Source organism: Biomphalaria glabrata, chromosome 16 (assembly GCF_947242115.1).
Source record: "Biomphalaria glabrata chromosome 16, xgBioGlab47.1, whole genome shotgun sequence".
NCBI lineage: Eukaryota > Metazoa > Mollusca > Gastropoda > Planorbidae > Biomphalaria > Biomphalaria glabrata.
Window position 1 is genome coordinate 6,590,930 of NC_074726.1, and position 24,502 is coordinate 6,615,431.

The 24,502-nt window shown below is 33.0% G+C and overlaps 1 protein-coding gene across 1 annotated transcript; it reads left to right on the forward strand.

Moving 5' to 3' along the window:
• The first annotated feature begins 20,524 nt into the window (after nt 1–20,524).
• Nucleotides 20,525–21,525, forward strand: LOC129923249 (putative OPA3-like protein CG13603). Its single transcript, XM_056013433.1, is given in 2 exon segments — nt 20,525–20,681; nt 20,683–21,525. Coding segments are annotated over 2 exon segments (522 nt in total). The 5' UTR covers nt 20,525–20,582; the 3' UTR covers nt 21,106–21,525.
• Nucleotides 21,526–24,502: the final 2,977 nt, after the last annotated feature.

Below are 24,502 nucleotides of genomic sequence, written 5' to 3' on the forward strand. Positions count from 1 at the left end.
ATATTTAATATCAAATTAAATTTTAAAAACTACTCGCCAAAATATCATTCCCAGGGAATTGAATCAAGGGTTTTCTAGCAGGCACCTCCAGGAAGGGATTTCTAGCAGGCAGCTTTAGCAAAGGATTTCTGTTTGTCTATTTTAGGTGCTTTATTCTACAAACAAATGCATCAGCTGAAAAGAAAAAGGGACACTATATAGAGAAACAGAATATATCTATAAAATAAAATTTGAAAAACTACTTGCCAAAATATTTCCAGGGATTTGAAGCAAGGGTTTTCTAGCAGACACCTCCAGCAAGGAATTCCTAGCAGGCTTCTCAAGCAGCAGCTGAAAAAAAGGCACATTACGCAGAGAAACAGAAAAAAGTTTGTTCAACATATTTAATATCTAATAAATTTAAATTGGAAAACTACTTGCCAAAATTATTTTTGGCAAGGCATTTTTAGCAAGGGATTTCTGTATGTCTATTTAGGTATTTTATTCCACAGATAAAAGAATTAGCTGAAAAAAGAAACTATGCTGAAAAAAAAATTATTGTTCATGGTATATAATATGTAATTAGTTTGAAAAACTACTTGCCAAAATATCTCAAAATATTCCCAGCAAGTGATAGCTAGCAAGGCATTTTTGTCTATTTGGGTGCTTTTTCCATTCAAATGCATCAGCTGAAGAAAAAAAAGGCAAACTATGCAGAGAAACAGCAAAAAATTTGGTTGAAGATAGTTAATATCTTTTAAACATTATTAGAAAAACTACTTGCCAAAATATCTCGCAAGGGATTTCCAGTTTGTCAATTCCCTATGTCTATTTTAGCTGCTTCTTAGGAGTTTATTGTGCCTTTGCTAAAGATCAAATAAACATTTTTATGATTTACATATGCATCTCCTAATTCAAGAATAATTCATGTTTCCTGTAAATCTGTTTAAATGAATTAAAAGTATTTAATTACAACTGCAAAATGCTTGAAATGCGAGTTTTAAATAAATATGAGTAGAATGGCTTCATTACAACTAAAGATATTATATATTTAATATGTCCAAGTATTGCAAGCATTTAAATTAATCTTCAACATTTCATTTCATTTTAAAAGAAACATGCAATAAATTTCATGAAGGAGACAATGCAATAAGTAAGAGAAAAGAGTTGATTGTGGAATCTTTAAAACTAATACATTTTTATACATATATTTTTTAAGTCATCAATAATGTATGATAATGAGCTGAAAAGGCTAAAAATAGCATTTAATTACATAACTAATGCAATACTGGATTAGGTCAAAAATTAAATAAAAGTTTGAATTGATAGTGGTACTCTTATTGATCAGTGTTTAAATTTGTATGTACATCTTGTATGCATCATGTTTCAACCATCTAATATTTGATACATGTTTCAACCATCTAATATTTGATACGTGTTTCAACCATCTAATATTTGATACGTGTTTCAACCATGTAATATTTGATAGGTGTTTCAACCATCTAATATTTGATAGGTGTTTCAACCATGTAATATTTGAAAGGTGTTTCAACCATGTAATATTTGATAGGTGTTTCAACCATGTAATATTTGATACGTGTTTCAACCATGTAATATTTGATACGTGTTTCAACCATGTAATATTTGATACATGTTTCAACCATGTAATATTTGATATGTGTTTCAACCATGTAGTATTTGATACGTGTTTCAACCATGTAATATTTGATACATGTTTCAACCATGTAATATTTGATACATGTTTCAACCATGTAATATTTGATACGTGTTTCAACCATCTGGTATTTGATATGTGTTTCAACCATGTAATATTTGATACGTGTTTCAACCATGTAATATTTGATACGTGTTTCAACCATGTAATATTTGATACGTGTTTCAACCATGTAATATTTGATACGTGTTTCAACCATCTGATATTTGATACGTGTTTCACTTATCTGATATTTTATACATGTTTCAACCATCTAATATTTGATACGTTATTCAACCATCTAATATTTGATACATGTTTCAACCATCTAATATTTGATAAATGTTTCAACCATCTAATATTTGATACATGTTTTAACCATCCAATATTTGATACATGTTTCAACCATCTAATATTTAATACATTTCAACCATCTAATATTTGAATACATTTATAGAGGCATAAAAATAGCATTCAATCACAAATAAAACAAGGCAAAAATAGGAGACAAGATCAAAGTAGCAGTTGATAGTTGCATTACTATTAATTGTAAGAAGATTTCTAATTAGCATTTAGCATAAAGATAACATTTGATTACTAAGCAGTTAAGATGCTTAAAATCTGTTTGCATTGCAGTTCATTCTAAAAGAAACATCATGCAATAAATTTGATGGAAAAGGAAACAATGCAACAAGTAAAAGATTAGAGTTGATTGCGGATTTCTAAAAACTAATAAATTTCTATACATATATACAAGTCAAATAGCAGTTTGATCAAAAAACAACAAATGCAATACTGGATTAGGTCAAAAAGTAAATAAAATAATATGAATTGATTGTGGCTTTGTTAAAGTTCAGATGTTTAAATCTGTATGCACATCTATTTAATCCCATCTGTTGCAAGCATCTAAATGATTCTTAACATAGTATTGCAGTGTTCATTATAAAAGAGACATTCAATAAATTTGATGGAAATGGAGACAATACAATAAGAGATTAGATCTGATTATGGCTTCCTTAAAAGAAATAAATTCCTATACATATATTTAAGTTATTAATTATGCTTGATAATGTGCTGAAAAAACTAGAAATAGCATTTGATTACAAAACAACTAAGGCAATAATAGGTCAAAAAGTAAAAATAGTATGAATTGATAATGGCTTTGTTAAAGATATAGTGGTGTATAAATTTGCATAAACTTCTTGTATGCATAATGTTTCAACCATCTAATATTTGATATGTATTTCAACCATCTAATATTTGATATGTGTTGCAAACATCTAATATTTCAATATATGCTTAGTGGCATAAAAATGGCATTCAATTACTAATGAAACAATGCAATAAATAGGAGATAAGATCAAAGTGATAGTGACATTCCTATTATAAGAGTATTTCTAATTAGCATTTAGCATATATTAAAATGTTTAAAGATAGCATTTCATTACTAAGAAGAAAATGCAAGTTTTAAACTAAACAAGTTTATGTATATAAAAGGCATTGCAAACAATTGTAATATGTATAATACATATCATGAATCCATCAAGTCTTTTAACCATTAATGTTTAGTAAATATGTAAAGCATTAAATATAAAATGAAAGTACCAGTATTTTGTAACAAATTAATAAAGCAATAAATAAGTGAAGAACCAAGAATGAATTGTGGCTTTGCAAAACACAGTAACTTTCTATACTTCATCCAAGCAAAAAATGCAATTTAGTTCAAAAAGTAAAAAAAAAAGTTTATTGTAGCTTCCTTAAAACGAATATATTTAATTTATCTATATTGGATAATGTGCTGAAAAGACTAAAAATATAATTTAATTACAACCATTCAATATTAGATACATGTTTCAACCATCTAATATTTGATATGCTTTGTGACCTGAAAATATTCATTTAGGGCCTACAAATGAAACAATGGGATAAATAGATAAGATCAAAGTAGAAATTGATATTAACATTTCTATTAGTTGTAAAAAAACATTTCTAATTAGCATTTAGTATATATTAAAAAGTATAAAGATATCATTTGATTGATAAGAAGATAATGCAATTTATAAATAGAAAAAGTGAAGTTGATAAAGGCTTTGTACACAATTGTAATACATATAAATATCAGGAATCCAAGCTTTTGAAGCACCAAATGTTTGTTAAATATGCAAAATATTAAATATGAATAAAAGTACTGGTATTTTGTAACAAATCAATAACGCAATAAATAGGAGATAGAAGAACCAAGTATGAGTACATTTTGTCATTGCAAACAAATCCTAGTAAATGTCTATACTTCATGTGTATTGGTTTTAAACATTCAAGTAATATTTGGCTGTAAAGCAACAATATGCAATGTCATAAAATTGAATAGGAACAAGTAACTGTTTCAATCATTTAATATAAAACTTTGGTGTAAACATGTTTTAAGGCATCGATAAAAGACAAGAAATAAAATGCTAAAAAATAGAAGATAAGTGCAGATCCAAGTAGGGTAAGTGATGCTTTGAGAAAAAATAGTACATTTTTATATTTCATGTGTATGCAAGTGTTTAAAACATCTATTAGTTTTGAAGAAAATAAAAGCATCTTATTACAATGAGAACGATATAATAGACATTGCAATATATTATTTTTCTAAGGTTAACAAGTTTAATATATAAAAGTGATAAAAGAAAAATGCATGAATAATAAAATTAAAGTTTGGTATTAGTAGACATAACCTGATTTAAATAGCAATATATTAAAAAGTTCATTTCATTCATATGCAGCCCTTAAACAACGCAGGCAAAAGATGGTTTGAGAACACAATAAACCAAAATAAGGTAAACTAAAAATGTATTGCCATAGAGAACCAATAATAACCTCAGTCTAAGAGGATCAAATTGAATGTTAGTTTGTGTTCATCTGTCATTGCTGTTCAACATACATACATACAATGATATACATGCCTAATGTGCATCTAAAGTTTTCAAAAGATTTGAAATAGCATTCTTAGATTCAAAGTTTTAAACAATAAACTCTACATTTAGGCTAATTTACACTTGTATACTTACAAACAAACAGAAGCCAAGTCCTCTCCTCTGCTTGCAGAGCACATTATTAAATAGTTCCCTAACCTACTCAGGCAAGTTCTGCTAGCTTGACATCGAATCTTTCACAACACAATCTGCTCTTCTCTACCGGTCCACTGAAAGTGACGGCTTTAGCCAACAGCCAAGGTCAGTTCGAGTCACGTGGATTGGTGTAAAATCTGATCAGGTTGGCTATTATTATTGACATTATAAACAAAATGATGTTCGTTTGGTCACTGTAGCAGTGTACCAGTACACATCAATCAACACAGGCCTACATACATTGCCGTCGGAAAAAAAAAAACAACTAAAAATACTTAATAATAAAAAAAAAAGAAATAAAAAAATGAACAACCGCCTGTTGCTATTGTCAGTCTATTACTCACATCTGACAACATACGCCTATAGGGCCAAAATAGTATTGCAACTATGCCGGGGCGGACTAGGTGTCAAAAATCGGCGCGGGCAATACTATACGATTCGGGACATAACTTGATTGCATATGAAATGCATACGACTGAACGCATGCATACAAAACGTGGATTGGATTAATGTATTGAACGTCTACATTGAAATAGCCTTAGGGATTAAAGGCAATCTCAATTTGTCCAAAAAAATGTACAGTATAGTCGCAGTCTTAATTAGTCTATGACATTATTTTCATATCACTAAAACAGAAAAACTAAACACTTGGTGGCTGCCTGTCCGTGTGTTATGCGCTCTGGGTGTCTTCTCTATGATCCCAAGTTCGAATTCTGCCCGCCGCCCACTTCCACCGCCCCGGCAGCACTGCGGGGTGTTAGGGCTATTCTGATGTAACAACCAAAACATGTAAAATAAAACAATATATGTCTTATGTTTGTTAATCTCTTAGTGTTAATAGAGGATACAAAATCACACAGGCGCGGTACAGGGGTATACGAAAATCCATTATTTCAAAATGTGTGTCTAGATTTAGACAATAAAGTCGGTTAAGAATTTTTATAAAAGTTAAGGCGAGGCCAATCACGTTACGTAATGATAGTTAAAGTGGTCCAACAACACCGGCCCACCCCCGCCACCGGACAATTGCCCGGTTACCCATATAGCCAGTCCGCCCCTGCCACAATCTTCAATAATTTTCAAATCCACGAGTTGATGGAAACATTGTAAACTATGTCACACGCAAACACACACTTTCTTATTTTTAAACAAACACACACACACATATACACCTTGCTGCATGTGAATCACATGAATCGTATAGAGCGGTTCGCGTTGTGTCTCGGTCTTAAGGACTTCGTACAATCGCCCCCTTCCCTCTCCCTTTTCTTTTAAAGTTCTGGATTGTCACTGTTGTTACCTTGGAGTCTAATTTGTTTTAAGGGGGTGGGGTGCGGAGATTATACACAGTTAAAATTTCAGTCTCTACTGGCGGGGAGGGGGGAGGGTGCAGGGACTTAAGAAGACAAGACAACCTTTTAATTGCATTAATGCTTCTTATAGGAAGGGGCACAGCGGTTAAGCGCTTGGCTTCCGAACCGGAAACTGGGGTTCCAATACTGGTGAAGACTGGGATTTTTTATTTCAAAATCTTCGGGCGCCTCTGAGTCCACCCAGGTCTAATGGGTACCTGACATTAGTTGGGGAAAAGTAAAGGCGGTTGGTCGTTGTACTGGCCACATGACACCCTCGTTAACCGTATGACACAGAAAGAGATGACCTTAAAAATAGACCACAATGTTTGAAAGGGGGAACTTTACTTTACTTTAATGCTTCATTTTTTTTTTGCCGAAGACATGCAATTTGAGGCGGACTCGACGAAAAGAGTACCAGATCTAGATTAGAGATTAGAATCAGGATTATTACATCGACTGGACCCCACGATGACCTCTAACTACTAAAAAAAATGCAAACAAAATTTTTATGTCCAAATTACAAGTTCCTCATGGCTCGTAAAGACTTTCCTCCAGGCAACAGTACCAGGAAAACTATTTACACTGTCAGCTTTATAATTGAGTGGCTGACGTTATTTGGAAGGTTGTTCTATCAAAGTTACATTTAGTTACGTTCAGTGTATACACTGGTCATACTATTATAGGCCTACAGAATTCTTTATCATATTCCTTATAATGTTATTTTCTAGAATATCCTTTTTCATTAAAATAGCTTAGCCGTTGTGATTTGTCTGTAAATGTGGAGGGATTTTCTTTTAAATTTTTTTCCAACTTTCCGGATCACGAGACATTTTTTTAAAAAATTAACTAATTAGTTAATCATTTAGTGATAATTATTTAAGTTTGTTTTATGCATTAAAAGGGGAGCCTATCCCTCAGTATTGAGATATATGGCAGTGATTTCTTGGTTCTTTCCCTTCGTTTTTTTTTAGTGACCTGTTTGATAGTTCACGGTTGGAGAGTTGGTAAGATAGTGTGAGTGAGAGAGTAAGTTAAAGAGAATGCGTCAAAGTCAGTCAGCTGCGGACAGTCAGTTGAATCAAATGAAGTTGAAGTGATTGGAATATTAAAGAAAATATTTCACAAGATACAATAAAATGAGTGGATAAAAGGCAAGCTAAAAAGTTGGTCCCAGTTTAAGCCAACAAATGAAGCTGTCCCTGCGTGTATTTTCTGTTGGCTAACACTGGGCTCAAGTTTATGACTAGACGTCGAATGGTTCAATTGGAGGATGATAAAAGTGAAATATTTCCTTAATAGAAGCACCAGGTTTAAGTCGTCAGCCTTTCTCCCAGTACAATTAAAAGGAGTGAAAAAAATGTAGATAAACTCATCAGTCAAAAGTATTTATCAAACCAGTACATTTCCAAATATTTTCAATTGCCATTAAGTACAACGTATGGGAGACGAACGTATGCCAAAGGCAGTCTTTTTTGGTGAACTTAAAGGTGGTCGACGTAACAGAGGCGCCCCACGGAAACGCTTCAAAGACCAGCTTAGGCGTCAACTTTCCTTGGCTGACATAGAAGAGAGCACCTGGCTGCATGCGGCGTCGGAACGAGACAGCTGGAGGTCACTCACGAAGGCCGCGGGATACACATTTGAGACCAAAAGAAAATCTGCTGCCGAGGACAAACGCAGACGACGAAAAGAAAATCTAAATCGACCACCTGCGGACAATGGTTATGCTTGCCCTGGATGTGGCAAAATATGACAAGCCTTATTATTATTATCATTATTAAGTACAACGACATATTGAGACTGCCCAACTGAATTAATTTATTTGCGTTGCAAACAGCAGTTGTGAAATCCTAAACGAACTTGCAGCTAAAAAAATCATGCGATCACCACTCTCGAAGTATAAACTCATAACTAACCTTTTTATTGTAAAGTAGTAAATTAGTAAAGTTTATCTTTCAGACCTTGCGATAATGTAAAAGTAAATAAGTTTTTGTGGCCCACCATTAACTCTTTACCTCCGTAATTATTTTCCTTGTTCTGACAGAATTCTTCTTTTTTTCACATTTGCATGTTATGATCAAACTTCAATAACATCTTTGTTTGATAAGTAAATGTGACTTTTGGTCTAGAATTATAGGAGAATGCATGCTCTTTTTATAAAACACAAAATTAAAGTTTATAAAATAAAATTAAAATAAAATTATAAAATTAATTGAATTTAATGGAGTCGAATCAACGATGGTATCGTTAATTAGGAGAGAAAGAGTTAAAGAAGGTGTAAAGTGGCCAGCACAACGAACAACTTTTCCCCCAATTAGTGTCAGATACACATTAGAGCTGGGTGGACTCAGGGGGCTGGCGACAAGAGCATTCAGAAAGGTTGTCGAGACCAATGAACCGAACTTGTACCGACTATCACACTCATTATAAACCAAGAAAATCTTTGTGGCAAAGTGTTGAACCCGGGCCTCGTGAAGTTAAGAGTTTAAAACTTTAAACGTCATCCAATGTCATCCAATGAACCACCACACCTCACCTATCACTTAGTCTTTTAAACTATTGGGGCACCACACACGATCTGTTGACCTTCTTGCTCCATTCTTCTCTTATTTTTCCTTTTGATAGAATTTCATTCAATTACAGTACAGGGCTGTCAATTCTTTAATGTTATTTCCCATATATATATATATATATATATATATATATATATATATATATATATATAGCTAGATAGCTAGATAGTTAGATAGATAGATAGATAGATAGATAGATAGATAGATAGATAGATAGATAGATAGATAGATAGGTTGGGCCTATGTGTGTGTGTGTGTTTGTATATATATATATATATATATATATATATATATATATATACATTAAGGGGGAGGGGGAATCCCATTCACACACCCCAAAAAAAAAATCCTGTCTAAGCCCATGAATTAGGTAGGTCATTTATTTTAATTAGAAACAGTAATGGGCCTAAGACTGTTCCCTATTTCAATCTTGAATTATTTCAGTTCGTTCTCTTCCTATCAGAAAAGCCTGAATCCCTCATCCTCAATGTAACTGACGTCTCACGGCTGGTCTCAAACTTAAATTTGTATGTCATATTGTCACGGTAGATGACGTTGGAAGACTTCGGACGAACCGCTGGAATCGTGAAAGGAAATTGTTTAGTATGAGGGTGTATGTAACAAGTAAATGATTAAGAAACTAAAAAGTGTAAGGTTGAAAAGAAAGGAAAACAATTTATTTTCGATTCTAAACATTCAAAGATATTCACACTTTTTTTTTTTGTTTTCCATGTATCGGAATCTCCGTTAGAATTGAAGACTATTACATAAGATAAGATCCTAAACCAAACGTCCCGCTGGACGGCGGGGGTAGCGGTGGACAAGGGAAGAGTACAGGACCATCGAAACGGTAGTCTAGAGCGCTTACCACACCATTAGGGATAGAACAACAGATTGTACATAACTATATCGTTAAACTCGACATCCAAAATACTCAAAGGTGGGGTGCGATCAGTTTTTTCTTGAGCCAGACGCGAGTAACTTGTAGAGAATGATTTTTGGGATGCGATTGTCTTCGATCCGGCGAACATGTCCAGCGCAAGCGGCGCTGCCTGAGGACTGTAAAGATGCTGGAAATATCTGTACGCGCAAGGGTCTCAGTATTGCACACTCTTTCTTTCCATCTGATGTTCAATATCCTTTGAAGACATTGCAAATAGAATGAGTTTAGTTTTATAATCAGAATAATTGAAAAGTTTGCAATGTTTGAATACATGTTTGCGTTCAGATTTTGTTAAGTGACTTTCTTTGTGAGAATGTTTTTAGTTCATTTTTAGAGAAAGCAAAAAAAATAAAAGTTCCCCTTTCAGACCTTCTAGCCTGCAGGGCAGATGATGGTAAAAGTCATCTATTTCTGTGGCCTACGGTTAACGGGGATATCATGTGGCCAGTACAAAAACCAACCGCCTTTACTTTACCAAAACTAATGCCAAGTACCCATTAGAGGTGGGTGGACTCAGAGGCGCCCAGAGATCCCGAAATCACAAATACCAATCTTCACCTGAATTCGATCCCGGTATCCCCGTTTTGGAAGCCAAGCGATTTACCGTTCAGCCACCGCGCCTCCTGAAAGCATACAATACGTAATACAAAGCTTTTTATGTCGCTGTGCTTAAGATAATAAACCACTATGAGTCAAGGGCATGTATTATTTCTTAGTTATTTAGAAATGAAAGAGTTACATCCCTTTGTTTCTATATTCCCAGGTATGACATATGGGGAATTATCTATTTTATTTGAGTAATTTCTATTATAGGAAGGCCTTCCTAGCCGTGACATTCTGCTGATGTACCACACACAGGTAATAGTACTCTGACTTGATATCACGACTCTAATAGATGCTGCTGGCGTGATTGAGCTTGCCAGTTTGACTGACCGCATTTTGCAGCTGATTTCCTTGTAGCTTTATAGCCCCTAGATGGATGGCCTTCCCATCGGTCCGCACCACGCCATGAGCAGGATGTACAGCATGAACTGGTCACAGGTCCAGCGGTCAGGCTGGTAACACAAGAGCAAGTGGCAGCTAAATACACATTGCAAAGCCTTGTGTAAACTTCTTAAGGGGAATCACTCCTATAATCAAAACTACTAAAAAATAAAACAAAATTAGTTAACTCCCCATTATGTCAGGGTATGAATGTCAAAAGTATGCATGTGCGTGTGTATAAAAGGGGGGGGGGGAGTTATTGACTGGTTGGAGTTGTTTTCTAAGCGTGGAGTAAAACGTGTGTCTTGTTGCTGCTCCTGAATGTTTACGCTAATAAAGAACTTATTTTCATGGAATTTTTTTTGCGCAGTCTATTTATCAGTAACGTTTGTACATGATCGATCTGCAGTGGAAGAAGTCATAGTTGGCCTATTCTAAAGTACACCTTTGAGCCCAGTAAAGAATCTGACACTTGGAAAGGGGGAGGGGTATCGGGCATGTGTTCGAATCTTTATTTTGAGATGAGTTGTGTTTGATGAGCACGGTAAAAACTGAAATATTGGAAAATGAACTTGATGAAATTAATTGACACATTTACGATTTAGAAACATTGCGAAGATTAATAATTGTTCTCTCATTTACCTTTTTTTTTTTTTTTAAAAGTTAAGGTCTTTATCCTCTAATACCTCACTTCTATTTCCATTCTCCGATCAAGTTGAAACTTTAAATAATTGTTTATTGTACCTAACAAAACACGAATCAATTTTAATAACTTAACCAATTAGTTAATTAATTATTGGTAATTATATATTTGGTTTGATATCGAATAAGAGAAAACATTTCTACATTTTTAAAGATATAATTTTAAGTGCAGAGTTCTTTCCCTTTTATAATTTTTTTTAATAGATACTAAATTATGTACTTGTGTAATGACACAAGATGCGTAGAAGTTGATGTGAATCGGGTTTTTCCTAAGTAATGTGACGAGTAAGAACAGAGTAAGGACAGAGGACTGTGCCCTTTTTATTGTTTATTAAATTGTTGAAGTTATCAGCCTGCGTTATTAAGTATATTCTTGATTCATTCTGTTGTTGTGTCATATGGACTCGCATACACCATTAACATATATATACTCATCAACAAAATAGACCATCAACACTTGTTAAAGGCTGGGGTACATGTCACTTTACGTTCAGAAACGTTTCCAAGCTCTGTTTGACTTATACAAATATTCACGAATCACATAAAGCTCTTTAAAGCTGGCAGCATCTTTTTAGCCACATCATCTTGTAGTAAATACTACAACTCACACTACAATTAATGGTCTCCAGGAGAAACGTCAAAGCATAAGTCACAGGGACTAGATCTCCGTCTATTATTTCCAGAACGCTGAAAACTGTTAGCACAACGCAGTGGGGCAGCAAGCAGACAACAAACAAAACCGACAAGGTCACCAGCATGACCATGACCCGTTTTTCTTTTCTTGCAGAATGTTCTTTAGAATCCTTCTTAAAAGATAAGGTCACAGATTTCCTCCATTTAGCTTGGGTATTAAGGTGTCTTATAATAAAAGATGTACACGTAATGTTAATTAAAAAGATAAAATAAGGAATAGCTATATCTATGAGAATAAATAAGCTATACATCATCTGAAGGAGATTTTCAGCGTTACTTCTGACACAGGCAAAGAAAATAGATTTGTTGAGTTGAGGAGAAAAATGATATTCCACTTGAAATACATAAAAGGTGGCACTAGATACAGTAGAAGTACAGTATAGATGATTAAGTTAACACTCGCAGCCATATTTCTTGTAAAAATAAGTTTTGCCTTGAATGGCCAAAATACTGACACGCATCGCTCAAATGTGGCGTAAACTGTAGGGTGACCAGCGCGCCGAGCTCGCTTAGTGCAAGCGAAACCAGCGTGACGGCACTGGCGGATCCAGGGGGGGGGGGCGGTAGGGGCGATCGCCCCCCCCCACTCGGCCGACCCCCCCCCCCCCCCGAAGGGGGGGGGGGCGGACGAATTTTAGTATAGAATTCACACAATTTGTATACAAATTTATTACTTATATTAATAATATATACTAATTATTTATATTTCAACCTATTTTTTTATTATTTCGCCCCCTCCTCTAGTATGTTGACCGATTTGGTGGGGTCGGGAGGGGGCAATGGTATCAATCCCGCCCCCCCCCCCATACACTTTCGAGTGGGGGGGGGCGGTCCAATTTATTTGTAGAAATCACAGCTTGCTAACAGAATCAATTAAATATCTATGTGATTAAAACTTGTTATTGATATTTTAACGATCTTTATATTATGTCGTTCCCTGTTTACCGTTTGGGGGTGGGGGGGGGGCGAATACCTCTACTGCCCTTCCCACTTAAACCATTTGAGGGGGGGCGGTCCTACTTTTATGGAGAAATCATAGTTTGTGAACAAAATTAGTTGAATTAATCTATAAATTGTATATTATGTCGCTCCCTTTCTGGTATCTTGGTCGATTCGGTGGGGTTGGGGGGAGGGCGATTGCAGGTACTGCCCTTCCCACTCTAGCCCTCTGAGAGGGGGGGGGCGGTCCTATTTTTATGGAGAATCATAGTATGTAAACAAAATTAGTTGAATATCTATATAATATAAACTACGTATTGATATGTGAACCAATTGTATATTATGTCGTACCATACTCTAATCTCAAATTTTATCATTAGTAAATTTAAATGAAAAAAGGTTGCACCAGGTGGGAAGGGCGATATATGCAATTACATTTCCCCCATCGGAAAAACCAATACTTTTTCTTTTAGTATTATAGTTTAGAAATTACTAAATGTAAAAAATCTGTCACTAATATAATTTATATATACTATAAATTAAATTCTTATATCGAGTCGCCCTACTTTTTTTTTTAATTCTTTAATGCCAAATGCAATCTTTAGCAGAAATTATTAAAGGAGCGAGGATTAATCGTTTTCATTCTACCGCCCCTCCCATTTCCAGAGTTTATGTAATTTCACATGAATTTATCATAATTATTTTAAGAAAGACTTTGCTTTGGAAAAGTTAGAATTCAAACGAAATTTTTCAGTATAAGAATCATGATTGAGATGAGTTCTAAACCGAAAATGATACATTTATAGTCGCCTTTTCCAAACCTTTACTCAATCGGATATTTTTCTAGTTAAATAAATTTGGGACTATAACTCACAACATATACTACAATGTTATTGAATATTATTTATCGAATAATTTTTTTTCGGCGGCGATCCTTAAAGCAAAAATCTAAATATGTGGGGTATCTTATCTTTTCAAGGAACAAATCGGTTTTATTTGCAATGTATTAAGGGCCTATAAATTCATATTAGAATATCTTTCAAGTACAATATTATTCAAATGGTCCTTTTTTTTTAATAGTATGAATAATGAGCTTTAGGTCAGGAGAATGCGTTTCTGCAGTGAAAAATGCCAGAAAACGCTTTTGGCGTCGGGGCTTCGCCCCGATCTCCATTGATGAATAATGAGCTGTAGATGTCAGGAAAATGCGTTTCTGCAGTGAAGAATGTAAGAAAACGCTTTTGTCCTTTCGGGCTTCGCCCCGAACTCCATTGATGAATAATGAGCTGTATATGTCAGGAAAATGCGTTTCTGCAGTGAAGAATGCAAGAAAACGCTTTTGTCGTCGGGGCTTCGCCCCGAACTCCATTGATGAATAATAAGCTTTAGATGTCTTGTGAATACAAGAAAATGCTTTTGTCGTCGGGGCTTCGCCCCGAACTTCATTGATGAAGAATGCAAGAAAACGCTTTTGTCGTCGGGGCTTTGCCCCAAACCCCACTAGGGAACCTTTTAGCGTTGCCCCACTTTTTCGCCGAAGGTTGCGAAAGGCTCCTTTTTAAAATTCTCATATATATATATATATATATATATATATATGTGTGTGTGTGTATGTGTGTGTGTGTTCTGTACACACGTTTATGCATAGGGTTAGGGTTTGGAAAAAAATCGCCCCCCCACTCCAAAGTTCTGGATCCGCTAGTGCGTGACGGTGACACTGTTGTCTATCCCCTGATTAAAGAAGTTGCAGATGTTGAATATTTTTCCAATTATACCGAACAGACCAACAGTCTCAGCACAGATTAATATAAACATCAAGAAAAAGTTTGTTATGAACGGGTCTCTTGTTAATCTTTCATAAGAAGGCATCCTGGAGGTTTCAGTTAAGAACGAAAGTGTACCAACGTCTTTAAAATCAAGTTTTTACATTTATGGCTCCTTTTGTCTCGAAAGACACTGGATGTGCCCAGATGAGTCACTGGCTATGGTTTTGTCTTGAGACGGGGCAGAATCTGGAGTGACTGATGAAGCCTATTCTGGAGCGGCAGAATTTGCCATAGTTCGAGCATGAATATATGCGTCTTTCCTAGGGCTATCTGATAAGGCAGCTTTCTTTTTCTTTCTCTTGACTGATGCAGCTTCGTTTCTTTTGCTCTCAGGAAAGTTCGTACCAGCCTTGCAGTGTTTTTCCATGTAGTAACACAGATGTGTATAGTCTCAGCATAGACGTGAATATTTTCAGTACAGATGTGTATAGTCTCAGCATAGACGTGAATATTTTCAGTACAGATGTGTAATATAAACACCAAGAACAAGTGTGTCTATTTCCAAATATGTCATTGGTGGTTACCGTGTCAGTTTACAATAACCACCGCCAAGTTTTACAAAAAGTTCTTACCTTTATAAATTGGTTTTATAAATTAGTGCTTAATTATTTAATAATGAAATACTGCAAACAATTTTCCTCGAGTCTATTTCTCAGAAAGCATTGATCATATTTTTTCTACACATATTTTCCATAAGAGCTCATCTAAATATATGTATATATTAGAGCAACCCTGAAAAACTACTCTATTAGAAATAGTAATCCCACAAAGGAATTATTTTATTGAATTCAAAAAGAAAGATAAGACAGTGTTAATTTTTAATAAATTATGCAGTTATTGGCCTTTTACGACAGAGCCAATCAAATAGATACAAACATTATAAACCAAAACCCTAATAGCAGATATCCATTAAATACACACACAGAAGTCCTCAATTCTCTATAATTTTAGCTCTTTTTCTGAGGTGGGGAAAAGTGTGGTATCGTCGGCATAAGCTTTAATTTTGACTACGGGGATTTATCTTTTGAAAAGAAAATTTAATTAAAAGTATGTTTATATAACCTCAATTTATAATATTTACATCGATTCTGTGGTATTATACGTTGAATGTTTGATTATAGTGCCAAAGGTACCTGCTTCAAAACCTCATGGACGCATTTTTTAAAATAACCTTTTTTTTATTTCCTTTTTTTAGTGTTTAAAAATAAGAACCTGTACTACGATAACCTAAAAATAATTATTTTGTCTGATAAATTATATATTCATAGCTAAAAATGAAGAGAAAGACAGACCTATTACCAAAAGATGTTCATCTATCTTTCATTGTACATTTATTACTTCTGTATCTTGAATGATGATTTCGACAGCTAGTCTTGTCTAACAATATGTTCAAACAGTTCTTTAAAAAAAAAGATGAATATATAAACGACATTATAACCTATAACAAATATAACGGCATTTTTTATTTGAACAATGAAAAAAAAAGTTAAACTATGCCAAAGGATTGGATGCTCGATGGGACAATTTACCAAAAAAAGAAAAAGCTAGCTACAAAGTTGTTCATTTTTAAAGTTGAGAAATGAATCTATTTTCAGGCACGTATTAAAAAAAAAGATGAACGTAAAATATCCCATTAATAAATTTAAGTATTGGATCCACGGGCTTCCAATCAAATAGTTTCTGGCCAATTTCATTTCAGTTCTATAACCTTTCGTTCATATGGCCCGCGACACGATATGCTCACAAAATGTCAGAATGGACGCTACTACAATTTATTAGGGTGAGGTTAATTTCAAAAAAATCTTCAACTGCCTTGTTCGTAAGCTGCCTGCTCTATTGGTGTTTCTCTCTTCTATGTGAGTTCAAACAAGATGACGCCTAAGCTGTTCTTGAAGCGTTTTCGGGAGTCACCTTTGTTACGCTATCAACTTTCATCTTAATGAAGTTATTACCCTTGCGCAAGGTCGTTCCTAATGCAGGATATATGCCCTGCCTAGAGAAACTTTCGAACCATAAGCATCTTTCTACGCCACTGACTAAGAAGGAATGCATTTTTGCAACACTTCTATGGATATCTTCTATAAAATAGGGTTAAGCTTATATGAGGCTAATCGTTGGCAAAGCTACATCATTTCTTTTCTTATTAACCAAAAATGTTACAATACATATGGAGAGAACACTCTGAGCTACGAATCTCCTTTCAACAGTAATATTTAAAAGCATACCTTTTTATATATTTTGGTGTTTGCTTTGTAATCTAATATTATTTTCCCTAACCACGTGAGCTAAATGATGAGGAATAGTTTTCATTTTTGTAAATTCCCCACACCTGTTTAGTGCAATTTCTTAAACAATTTATAAAATAGATATACGTTTACAAATTGGTTTTTATTCAAAAAGTATAAGTTTAAACATTTTATTTGAGTGTTTTAAATACATAAATATTATATAATTTGTTTATTTTAATTTTTTATAATATGAAATCTTAAAAAAAATTTTTATATATGCTACGTTAAATTGTCTACTTAGTTTAAATATAATTTTTTTGGACAAAAAATGCAAAATTTTGCTATTAAACTGTCCAAAGAGTTCTCTATATCATTGTACTATGAAAATAATCTACCGAAAGATCATCTTCAAAGGCAAATAACTGTTGGAAAAAGATGTCATATATTTTTAAATTATATAAAAATTACTAGTTTTTCAATTTTAAAAGTCAACTATATAAACATTAACTTTTCTTTTACTAAACTGTTTTAAATCAAATCTAATGTTTTAATTTTTATAAATTTCAGCATTTTAAAGAAATATTGAAGTAATATTTTGAAAAAAAAGTAAAGAAAACAGTTCTAGATTTATCTTTTAAAAAGAAAATTTAATTAAAAGTATGTTTATATAACATCAATTTGTAAAATTTACAATGTTTCTGTGGTATTTACGTTGATTGTTTGCTAGTTGAGCCAATGGTACATGGTACAAAGTCTCAAAGGTGCATTTTTAAAAATTAGTTTTTTTTTTTCTTTTTTGTCTGTTAAAAATGAGAATCTGCACTACGATAACCTAAAAAAAAATATAATTTTGTCTGAATAAATATATAAATTCTTAGCTTAATAAGAAGAGAAAAGAAGACTTATTACATCAAAATGTTCATCTAGCTTTCTTTGTAATTTTATTACTTCTGTATCTACATTGATGATTTTAACAGCGACTCTTGTCTAACAATATGATCAAAGCAGTTCTTTAAAAAAAATAGATCATAATATAAACGGCATTATACAACAAATATGACGGCAATTTTTATTTGAACAGCAAATAATAAATTGTTAAACTAGACAAGAAAATGAGTCGGTGGTATAGCTAGCTAAAATGTTGTTCATTTTTTAAGTAGAGAAATGAAGCCATTTTCTCGAGCGTAATAAAAAGTTGAATGTAAAATATCCCATTCATTAATGTAAGTACTAGATCCACGCGCTTGTAATCAAATAATTTTAGGTCAATTTCATTTCGTTTCTGTAACTTTTTGTTTATATGGACCATGACACGAGTGTCGGAAATAAAAATGGCCCGCAGGTTGAATTAGGGCGGGCTTCACTGTTCAAGAACATTGACTTAAATGGAGTGTACAGAAAGGCACGTTGTGACATGCGATAACATCACATACCAAAGATGTGATAAATTCTGAACTGATATTTTATGTTAAAGCGAATGGAAATCATTAAGTATGACTGTATGTATCGTGTAATAGAAAAAAACAAACACAAACACCAACATCTATTTCATACATTAACTTGATTTATCCCTTTAGAGTTTTAGAGAAGCATAGGCCGCATCAGTACTTCGCCCTCGTACACTGTTCACTGGCAATGTCTCACGGGTCCTTTCCAACTTGCTTTCTTTTCTTGTATTTATGTTGCTCTCTTCCACGTTTACTCTGGTCTTACAGCCTTTATCTTCCCATGTGGGTTCCGAGCCTGCTTTGAAACATTTTCCCTTTTCCTCCAACATGGTCTGCCCAATAAAGTTCCATTTGCATCACGTGATTTCCTGCTCTATTGGTGTTTCTCTCTTCTATGTGAGTTCAAACAAGATGACGCCTAAGCTGTTCTTGAAGCGTTTTCGGGAGTCACCTTTGTTACGCTATCAACTTTCATCTTAATGAAAATATTACCCTTGCGCAAGGTCGTTCCTAATGCAGGATATATGCTCTGCCTAGAGAAACTTTCGAACCATAAGCATCTTTCTACGCCACTGACTAGGAAGGAATGCATTTTTTGCTACACTTCTATGGATATCTTCTATAAAATAAGGTTAAGCTTAGATGAAGCTAATCGTTGGCAAAGCTACATCATTTCTTTTCTTATTAACCAAAAATGTTACAATACATATGGAGAGGACACTCTGAACTACGAATCTCCTTTCAACAGTAATATTTAAAAATATACCTTTTTATATATTTTGGTGTTTGCTTTGTAATCTAATATTATTTTCCCTAACCACGTGAGCTAAAGGATTAATTTTTTTTTTTTTTTTTTTTTTTTTTAAAAACTCAGCTTTTTAGCTTTTGACTTCAGTTGTCTAGCTTAGTACATCCTAGGAATCCTTGGGCTTTTGCCTCTTTTCTTTGCCTCTTTTTGGGCGTTGCCTCTTTTTTGGGCTTTAGGCCTCTTTATTGGGCTTTTTTTTTTTCAAAGAAAAAACACAAAAACATCATTCTAAATTAATAATTAACACAAGGAAAATTTCATAAAAAAAAAAAAAAAAAAAAAAAAAAAAAACATTTTTATCAAAGTCATATTCCAGTATTTTGAGTATGATCGCGGAGTAGGCTGCAGCAAAAATCCATAAAATGGTCACAAGCATGGGTCCAGAAAATGATGACAGCAGAGTTCCAATAAAATGAAGACAGCAAAGGTCCAGAAAAAGGTGACAGCAACGGTCCATAAAATGTTGACAGCAAATGTCCAGAAATTGGTGAAAAAAAACATTCACAAAAATTTTGAAGGTGTTCCTTAAAATGAGTATTGCCAAACTATATTTTTATTATTTTTTTTAAAGACTTATGAGTTATTAGCATTCATTTATATTTATATTTATTTTTGCAACAATTTTTCCCTTAAGAACCTAAGACAAAGGACCTCCATCCTATATCATTAGAAACTTTCAGGGGTCTACTAGAGTTACAAAAATGTACAAATAATGAAGCAAATTGGTTTCTATTTAAGTACAGAGCACAAAGTAAGTATGTGTATGAAGAGCTTAAAAAATTATTTCATTTTGGCATGTAACTCATTTTAAGATTAGATTTATTATTATTATTATTATTTATTGTAATAGTGTTGTTGTTTTTTTTTCCGTTTCTGTTTTTTTTTTCAACAATTTAGTAGTCCATTTGGTCCATTTTCATGAAATCCTGTCCTGTTTGGGTTGTCTTGAAGATTTATTAATTTGGTCAAGGGATGTAACCAAAAGAAATTTCCGCCTTGCATCTTCCAGTCGTAATTGTCTCTCTTGTTAAAAAAAGAAATTAATAAATAGTTTATAGGTAGTTTTTAGTAATTATAATTTTAAAGCAAATAAATGATGTATTAAATACATACACATGCAAATTTTTAATAGTTATTACTTATACAAAACCACATACCCATACATTCAAACTTATTTTCTTCATTGTTTAACAAGACTTTGTAAATTGATAATTTATGATACACACGAATCACTCAACCTGAGATGGTGAAACGAAATTTAATGTGACCTGAAGAATGAAATGGCACCTTTTCCATTCATAAAACTAGGATATCTTGCGATTAGGCAAATTAGTAAACCTATTGCAAATGCTATTAAAAGAAGGGCCAAAACTCATCCATTTTTTCAGAAAATATATTTGCATGCCACCCGCTCAGTTTTATCACTGGTGTGAGGTAAACATACAACTTCGACTCATGGGATTAGGGAAACCTAAGAATTTTCAAAGAATAACAGACAAAGATGCTATTGAGCTTGGTGGTGAGATGCTTGGTGAATTCATTGTATTTGGAATGGCTTGTCTTGTTGTTGTAGCAGAATATACAAGGGGTGCTAGGAAAGAAGCAGCCAAAGAGGAAAGTCTCAGACAAGAAAAAGAAACTATCAATTTAAAACTGGAACAATTGTTTAGTATAACAGAGGTTCAAGAAAATCAGATCAGAGAACTGCAGAGATGTGTAGATAATTTGACTTTAGAGAAAGAGAAGACTTCTGAAAAATCTAATAGTACTAATAGTAGTTTAAAGAAAAGACCTCTAGGATAACAAAATAGACATTAATGTAAAATGTGAAAACTAGGATTTGTATGAATGTACTTTCTGATTTCTAATGGCCATCTTAATTGTTTATACACACTTCCCATATATGTACAATCTCAGTATATTATTGTTTAGATTTCAGCCTGTAATAGAGATCGTTTTGTTGAACTGTGGTATTTATATTGAAATAATACAATTCAATACACATTATTGAAATAATAGAACTCCACATGCAGTATTGTTTTATTACAATTGTTTCTTGCAATGATATTTTCAGAGCAAAGTACATAATGTTAGCTAGCATTTCATAAAAAATGTAATATTAATATCTACCTACAAAAATAAATTGTATACAGAGAAATTATTGTCAGAACAAAAAAAGAAAAATAACTCCACAGTCCCGCGTAGGCATATTTAATAAAGGAAACTTGTGTTTGAAATATCAATAATGTTGTTTGTTTGTTTTACATGTTTCGGATGTTCCTTCAGAGTTGAAGATAGTTTACTTCCTAGTCCAAACCTCCCGCAGGGATGGGAGCGGGCAGGATTTGAACCCTCAACCATCGATAAATCCGAACGACAGTCCAGCGCGCAAACCTCACGACCAGGCAGCCATCCAAGCCATTGTACCAACTGAAATATTGCCATGTTCCCCTTGGATTGTATATTTTTCTAAGGATAATATTAGTGTAATAGGCTACATCAATTTTTAAATATTTTAGCATCCAAGAAGCTCAATACATGAAAGGCATTAAATTTGTTTGCTGTTCAAATGCTTTACAGTCAAAACATGTTCTCTTACAAGGCTTTGTCATCTATATCAATAAAGTAGAAAAAGGGGGTGCTGTTGTGGTATGAAAACTATTTTTAAAAGCATTATTTTGTGTAACTATATCATTTTTTTTTAAACAAAGGTGTACATATTGATTTCCATTGTTGATTCAGACTTTGGTAAAATAATCAGTTGAAAGAAACATTGCTTTCATCTATAAGAAAATTGTTTTTATCACAACTGAAATTATCAGAGCATTAGAATTTATGTTAGGCTCATATAAACATAATACACCTATTGAACATTAAAATTTAATTGAATATTAATACCGTACAAGTTGAATCTTAATGAATATTTTTTTTATTTTGCAATGTTGATTACTTAACACCTTACAGTTTACAACACGTCTTCCAAAGATGTACTTACAGTTAACATTATAAATACCAGTAAGAGAACTTTTCAATCTTGTAATGAAATCAATGTTACCAAAATGACTTTATAGAAGCACATTTTGCTGCTTTCTGAAAGCTGTGTACTGCCCGTAATACCATTGCCAACTAAAAGAAACTTCAACTATCTTTATAATTTTTTAATTTTTTTTGTTATCATGCATTTCATCATGACCTACATTTTTGTTGGTGAATAAGCCATTGTGAGGCTTCAATATTTATTTCTTACTTTAAAATTTGCATTGAGCATGGTATACATTGAGACTGAGTAATAAATAGAATGATTGGAATGAGTGTTTATATATTTATAAGACATAAATGTTTTTTTTATGTCATCATCCATGTGATCCATGATTGCTTATAGTATAAAATACTGTTTATATATGTGCCTCAATTTGATTTGTATATTCTAAGATATGCAATAGATACATTTAAAATGTCAAAAAAAAAAAAAAAAAAGATACAAATGGAATCTACCAATTCATTGATAGAAAATAAAGGATTCCTTGGTTAATATATAAAATATGTACATACAATGGGTCGATGTAAAATTACATTTGGGGTTAGCCTTTATAGTGTTCAATTTTTAAATCAACTATATTTCTATATATTATATCTAAATCATTAGGGTTCAAATTGGCATTATGGTACATAGCTTTAAGTCTACTGTTCCATACTAAGTTTCTGTATTCTGATACAATTATTAAGTTAAAATTATGTATCATCTTGTATTTAGTTTTAGGTAACTTATTTAAGAGAATAGATAAATTAATATTCACATTGGTTTGACAATTTCCTTCTAATAAATCTCTTACAGTATTTCTAACAATACTAAATAAAGAACATTCTAGATATAAATGCTTTTCATTGTCACCATTAACAGATTGACAAAGTTTACAATATTTTACACCAGGTTTTTTCTTTGAAAATGGAGTCATCCCAAAGATAAGTCTGTAAGATATTTCTTTAGCTTTTGTTGCAATGTGTTTGTTATGAAGGTTAGTAAAAGTGTCTTTAAAATCTGTTATATTTAAATCTTTTTCCCATTTAATCCTAATAGCTAAATTTTCTTGTAACTGTTTTTTTAATGTTGTGTATATTTCTTTATATTTATTGTGTATTAAAGGTTCATTGCCAGAAAGAGTTCTTGAGATGGATCTGTAAAAAGGATGTAAGTTTGTGCCAAAATAGTGTGGAGTGTTGTTTTGTATTGGAATTAAATTGCTTAATCTCAAACCATAATAGTATATTGTAAGGGGGAAATCATTTGGATTCTTAACTACTTGACCTATGAATTTTAATCTGAGTGCACATATTTTAGTTTTGATGTCTTGTAAATTGATTCCCCCATCCTCTTTGTTTTGAATGATTGTAGTATGTTTGATGTTTTTAAGTGTGTTTTTGAAGATGAAACTTCTAATTATGTTATTTAATTGAAATATGTATTTTGTAGGGGGTTCTATAATATTGGCTAAATAGACTATCTTTGGGATGACCAAATTGTTTATAAGGATGGCTCTACCAAAAATAGTAGAACCTGTGTGCTTGTACATGTTAACTATATTGGATGCCTTAATAATAATATTTTTCCACTGATCTTCACAGAAGAAAAAAGGGTTACTATTGTATTCTATACCACATATTTTGATTTTATTTACAAGTTTGAAAGAATATTTTTCCTTAAATGTCCACTTCCCTACACCCATTATTGAGGATTTATTTATATTAATTTTAGAACCACTGGCATGGCCAAAAATTGTTAACTTTTCAACTATGTTATTAATATCATTTTCAGAGGAGGGAAAAAATGTTGTGTCTTCGGCATAAGCCTTAACTTTGACTACCGGGATGGGTCCCGGGATTTTTGTTCCTTTGATAAATGGATCTGACCTAATAGATTCTAGAAAGGGTTCTAGACAAAGGATGTATAAAAATGGGGATAAGGGACAGCCCTGTCTAACAGATCTTTGAATTGGAAAGGATTGGCTTAAAGAATGGTTGATTATTAGTCTACTGTTAGCATTGGCGTAAATTAGTTTAATAAATTTTGTTAAAAAAGAGCTGATTTTACATTTTTCTAATACTTTAAAGAGATAATTATGGCTGACTCTATCAAAAGCTTTCTCTTGATCTACAGATAACAAGGAAACGCTAGAGTTTTTTTCATGACTGTACATGATAA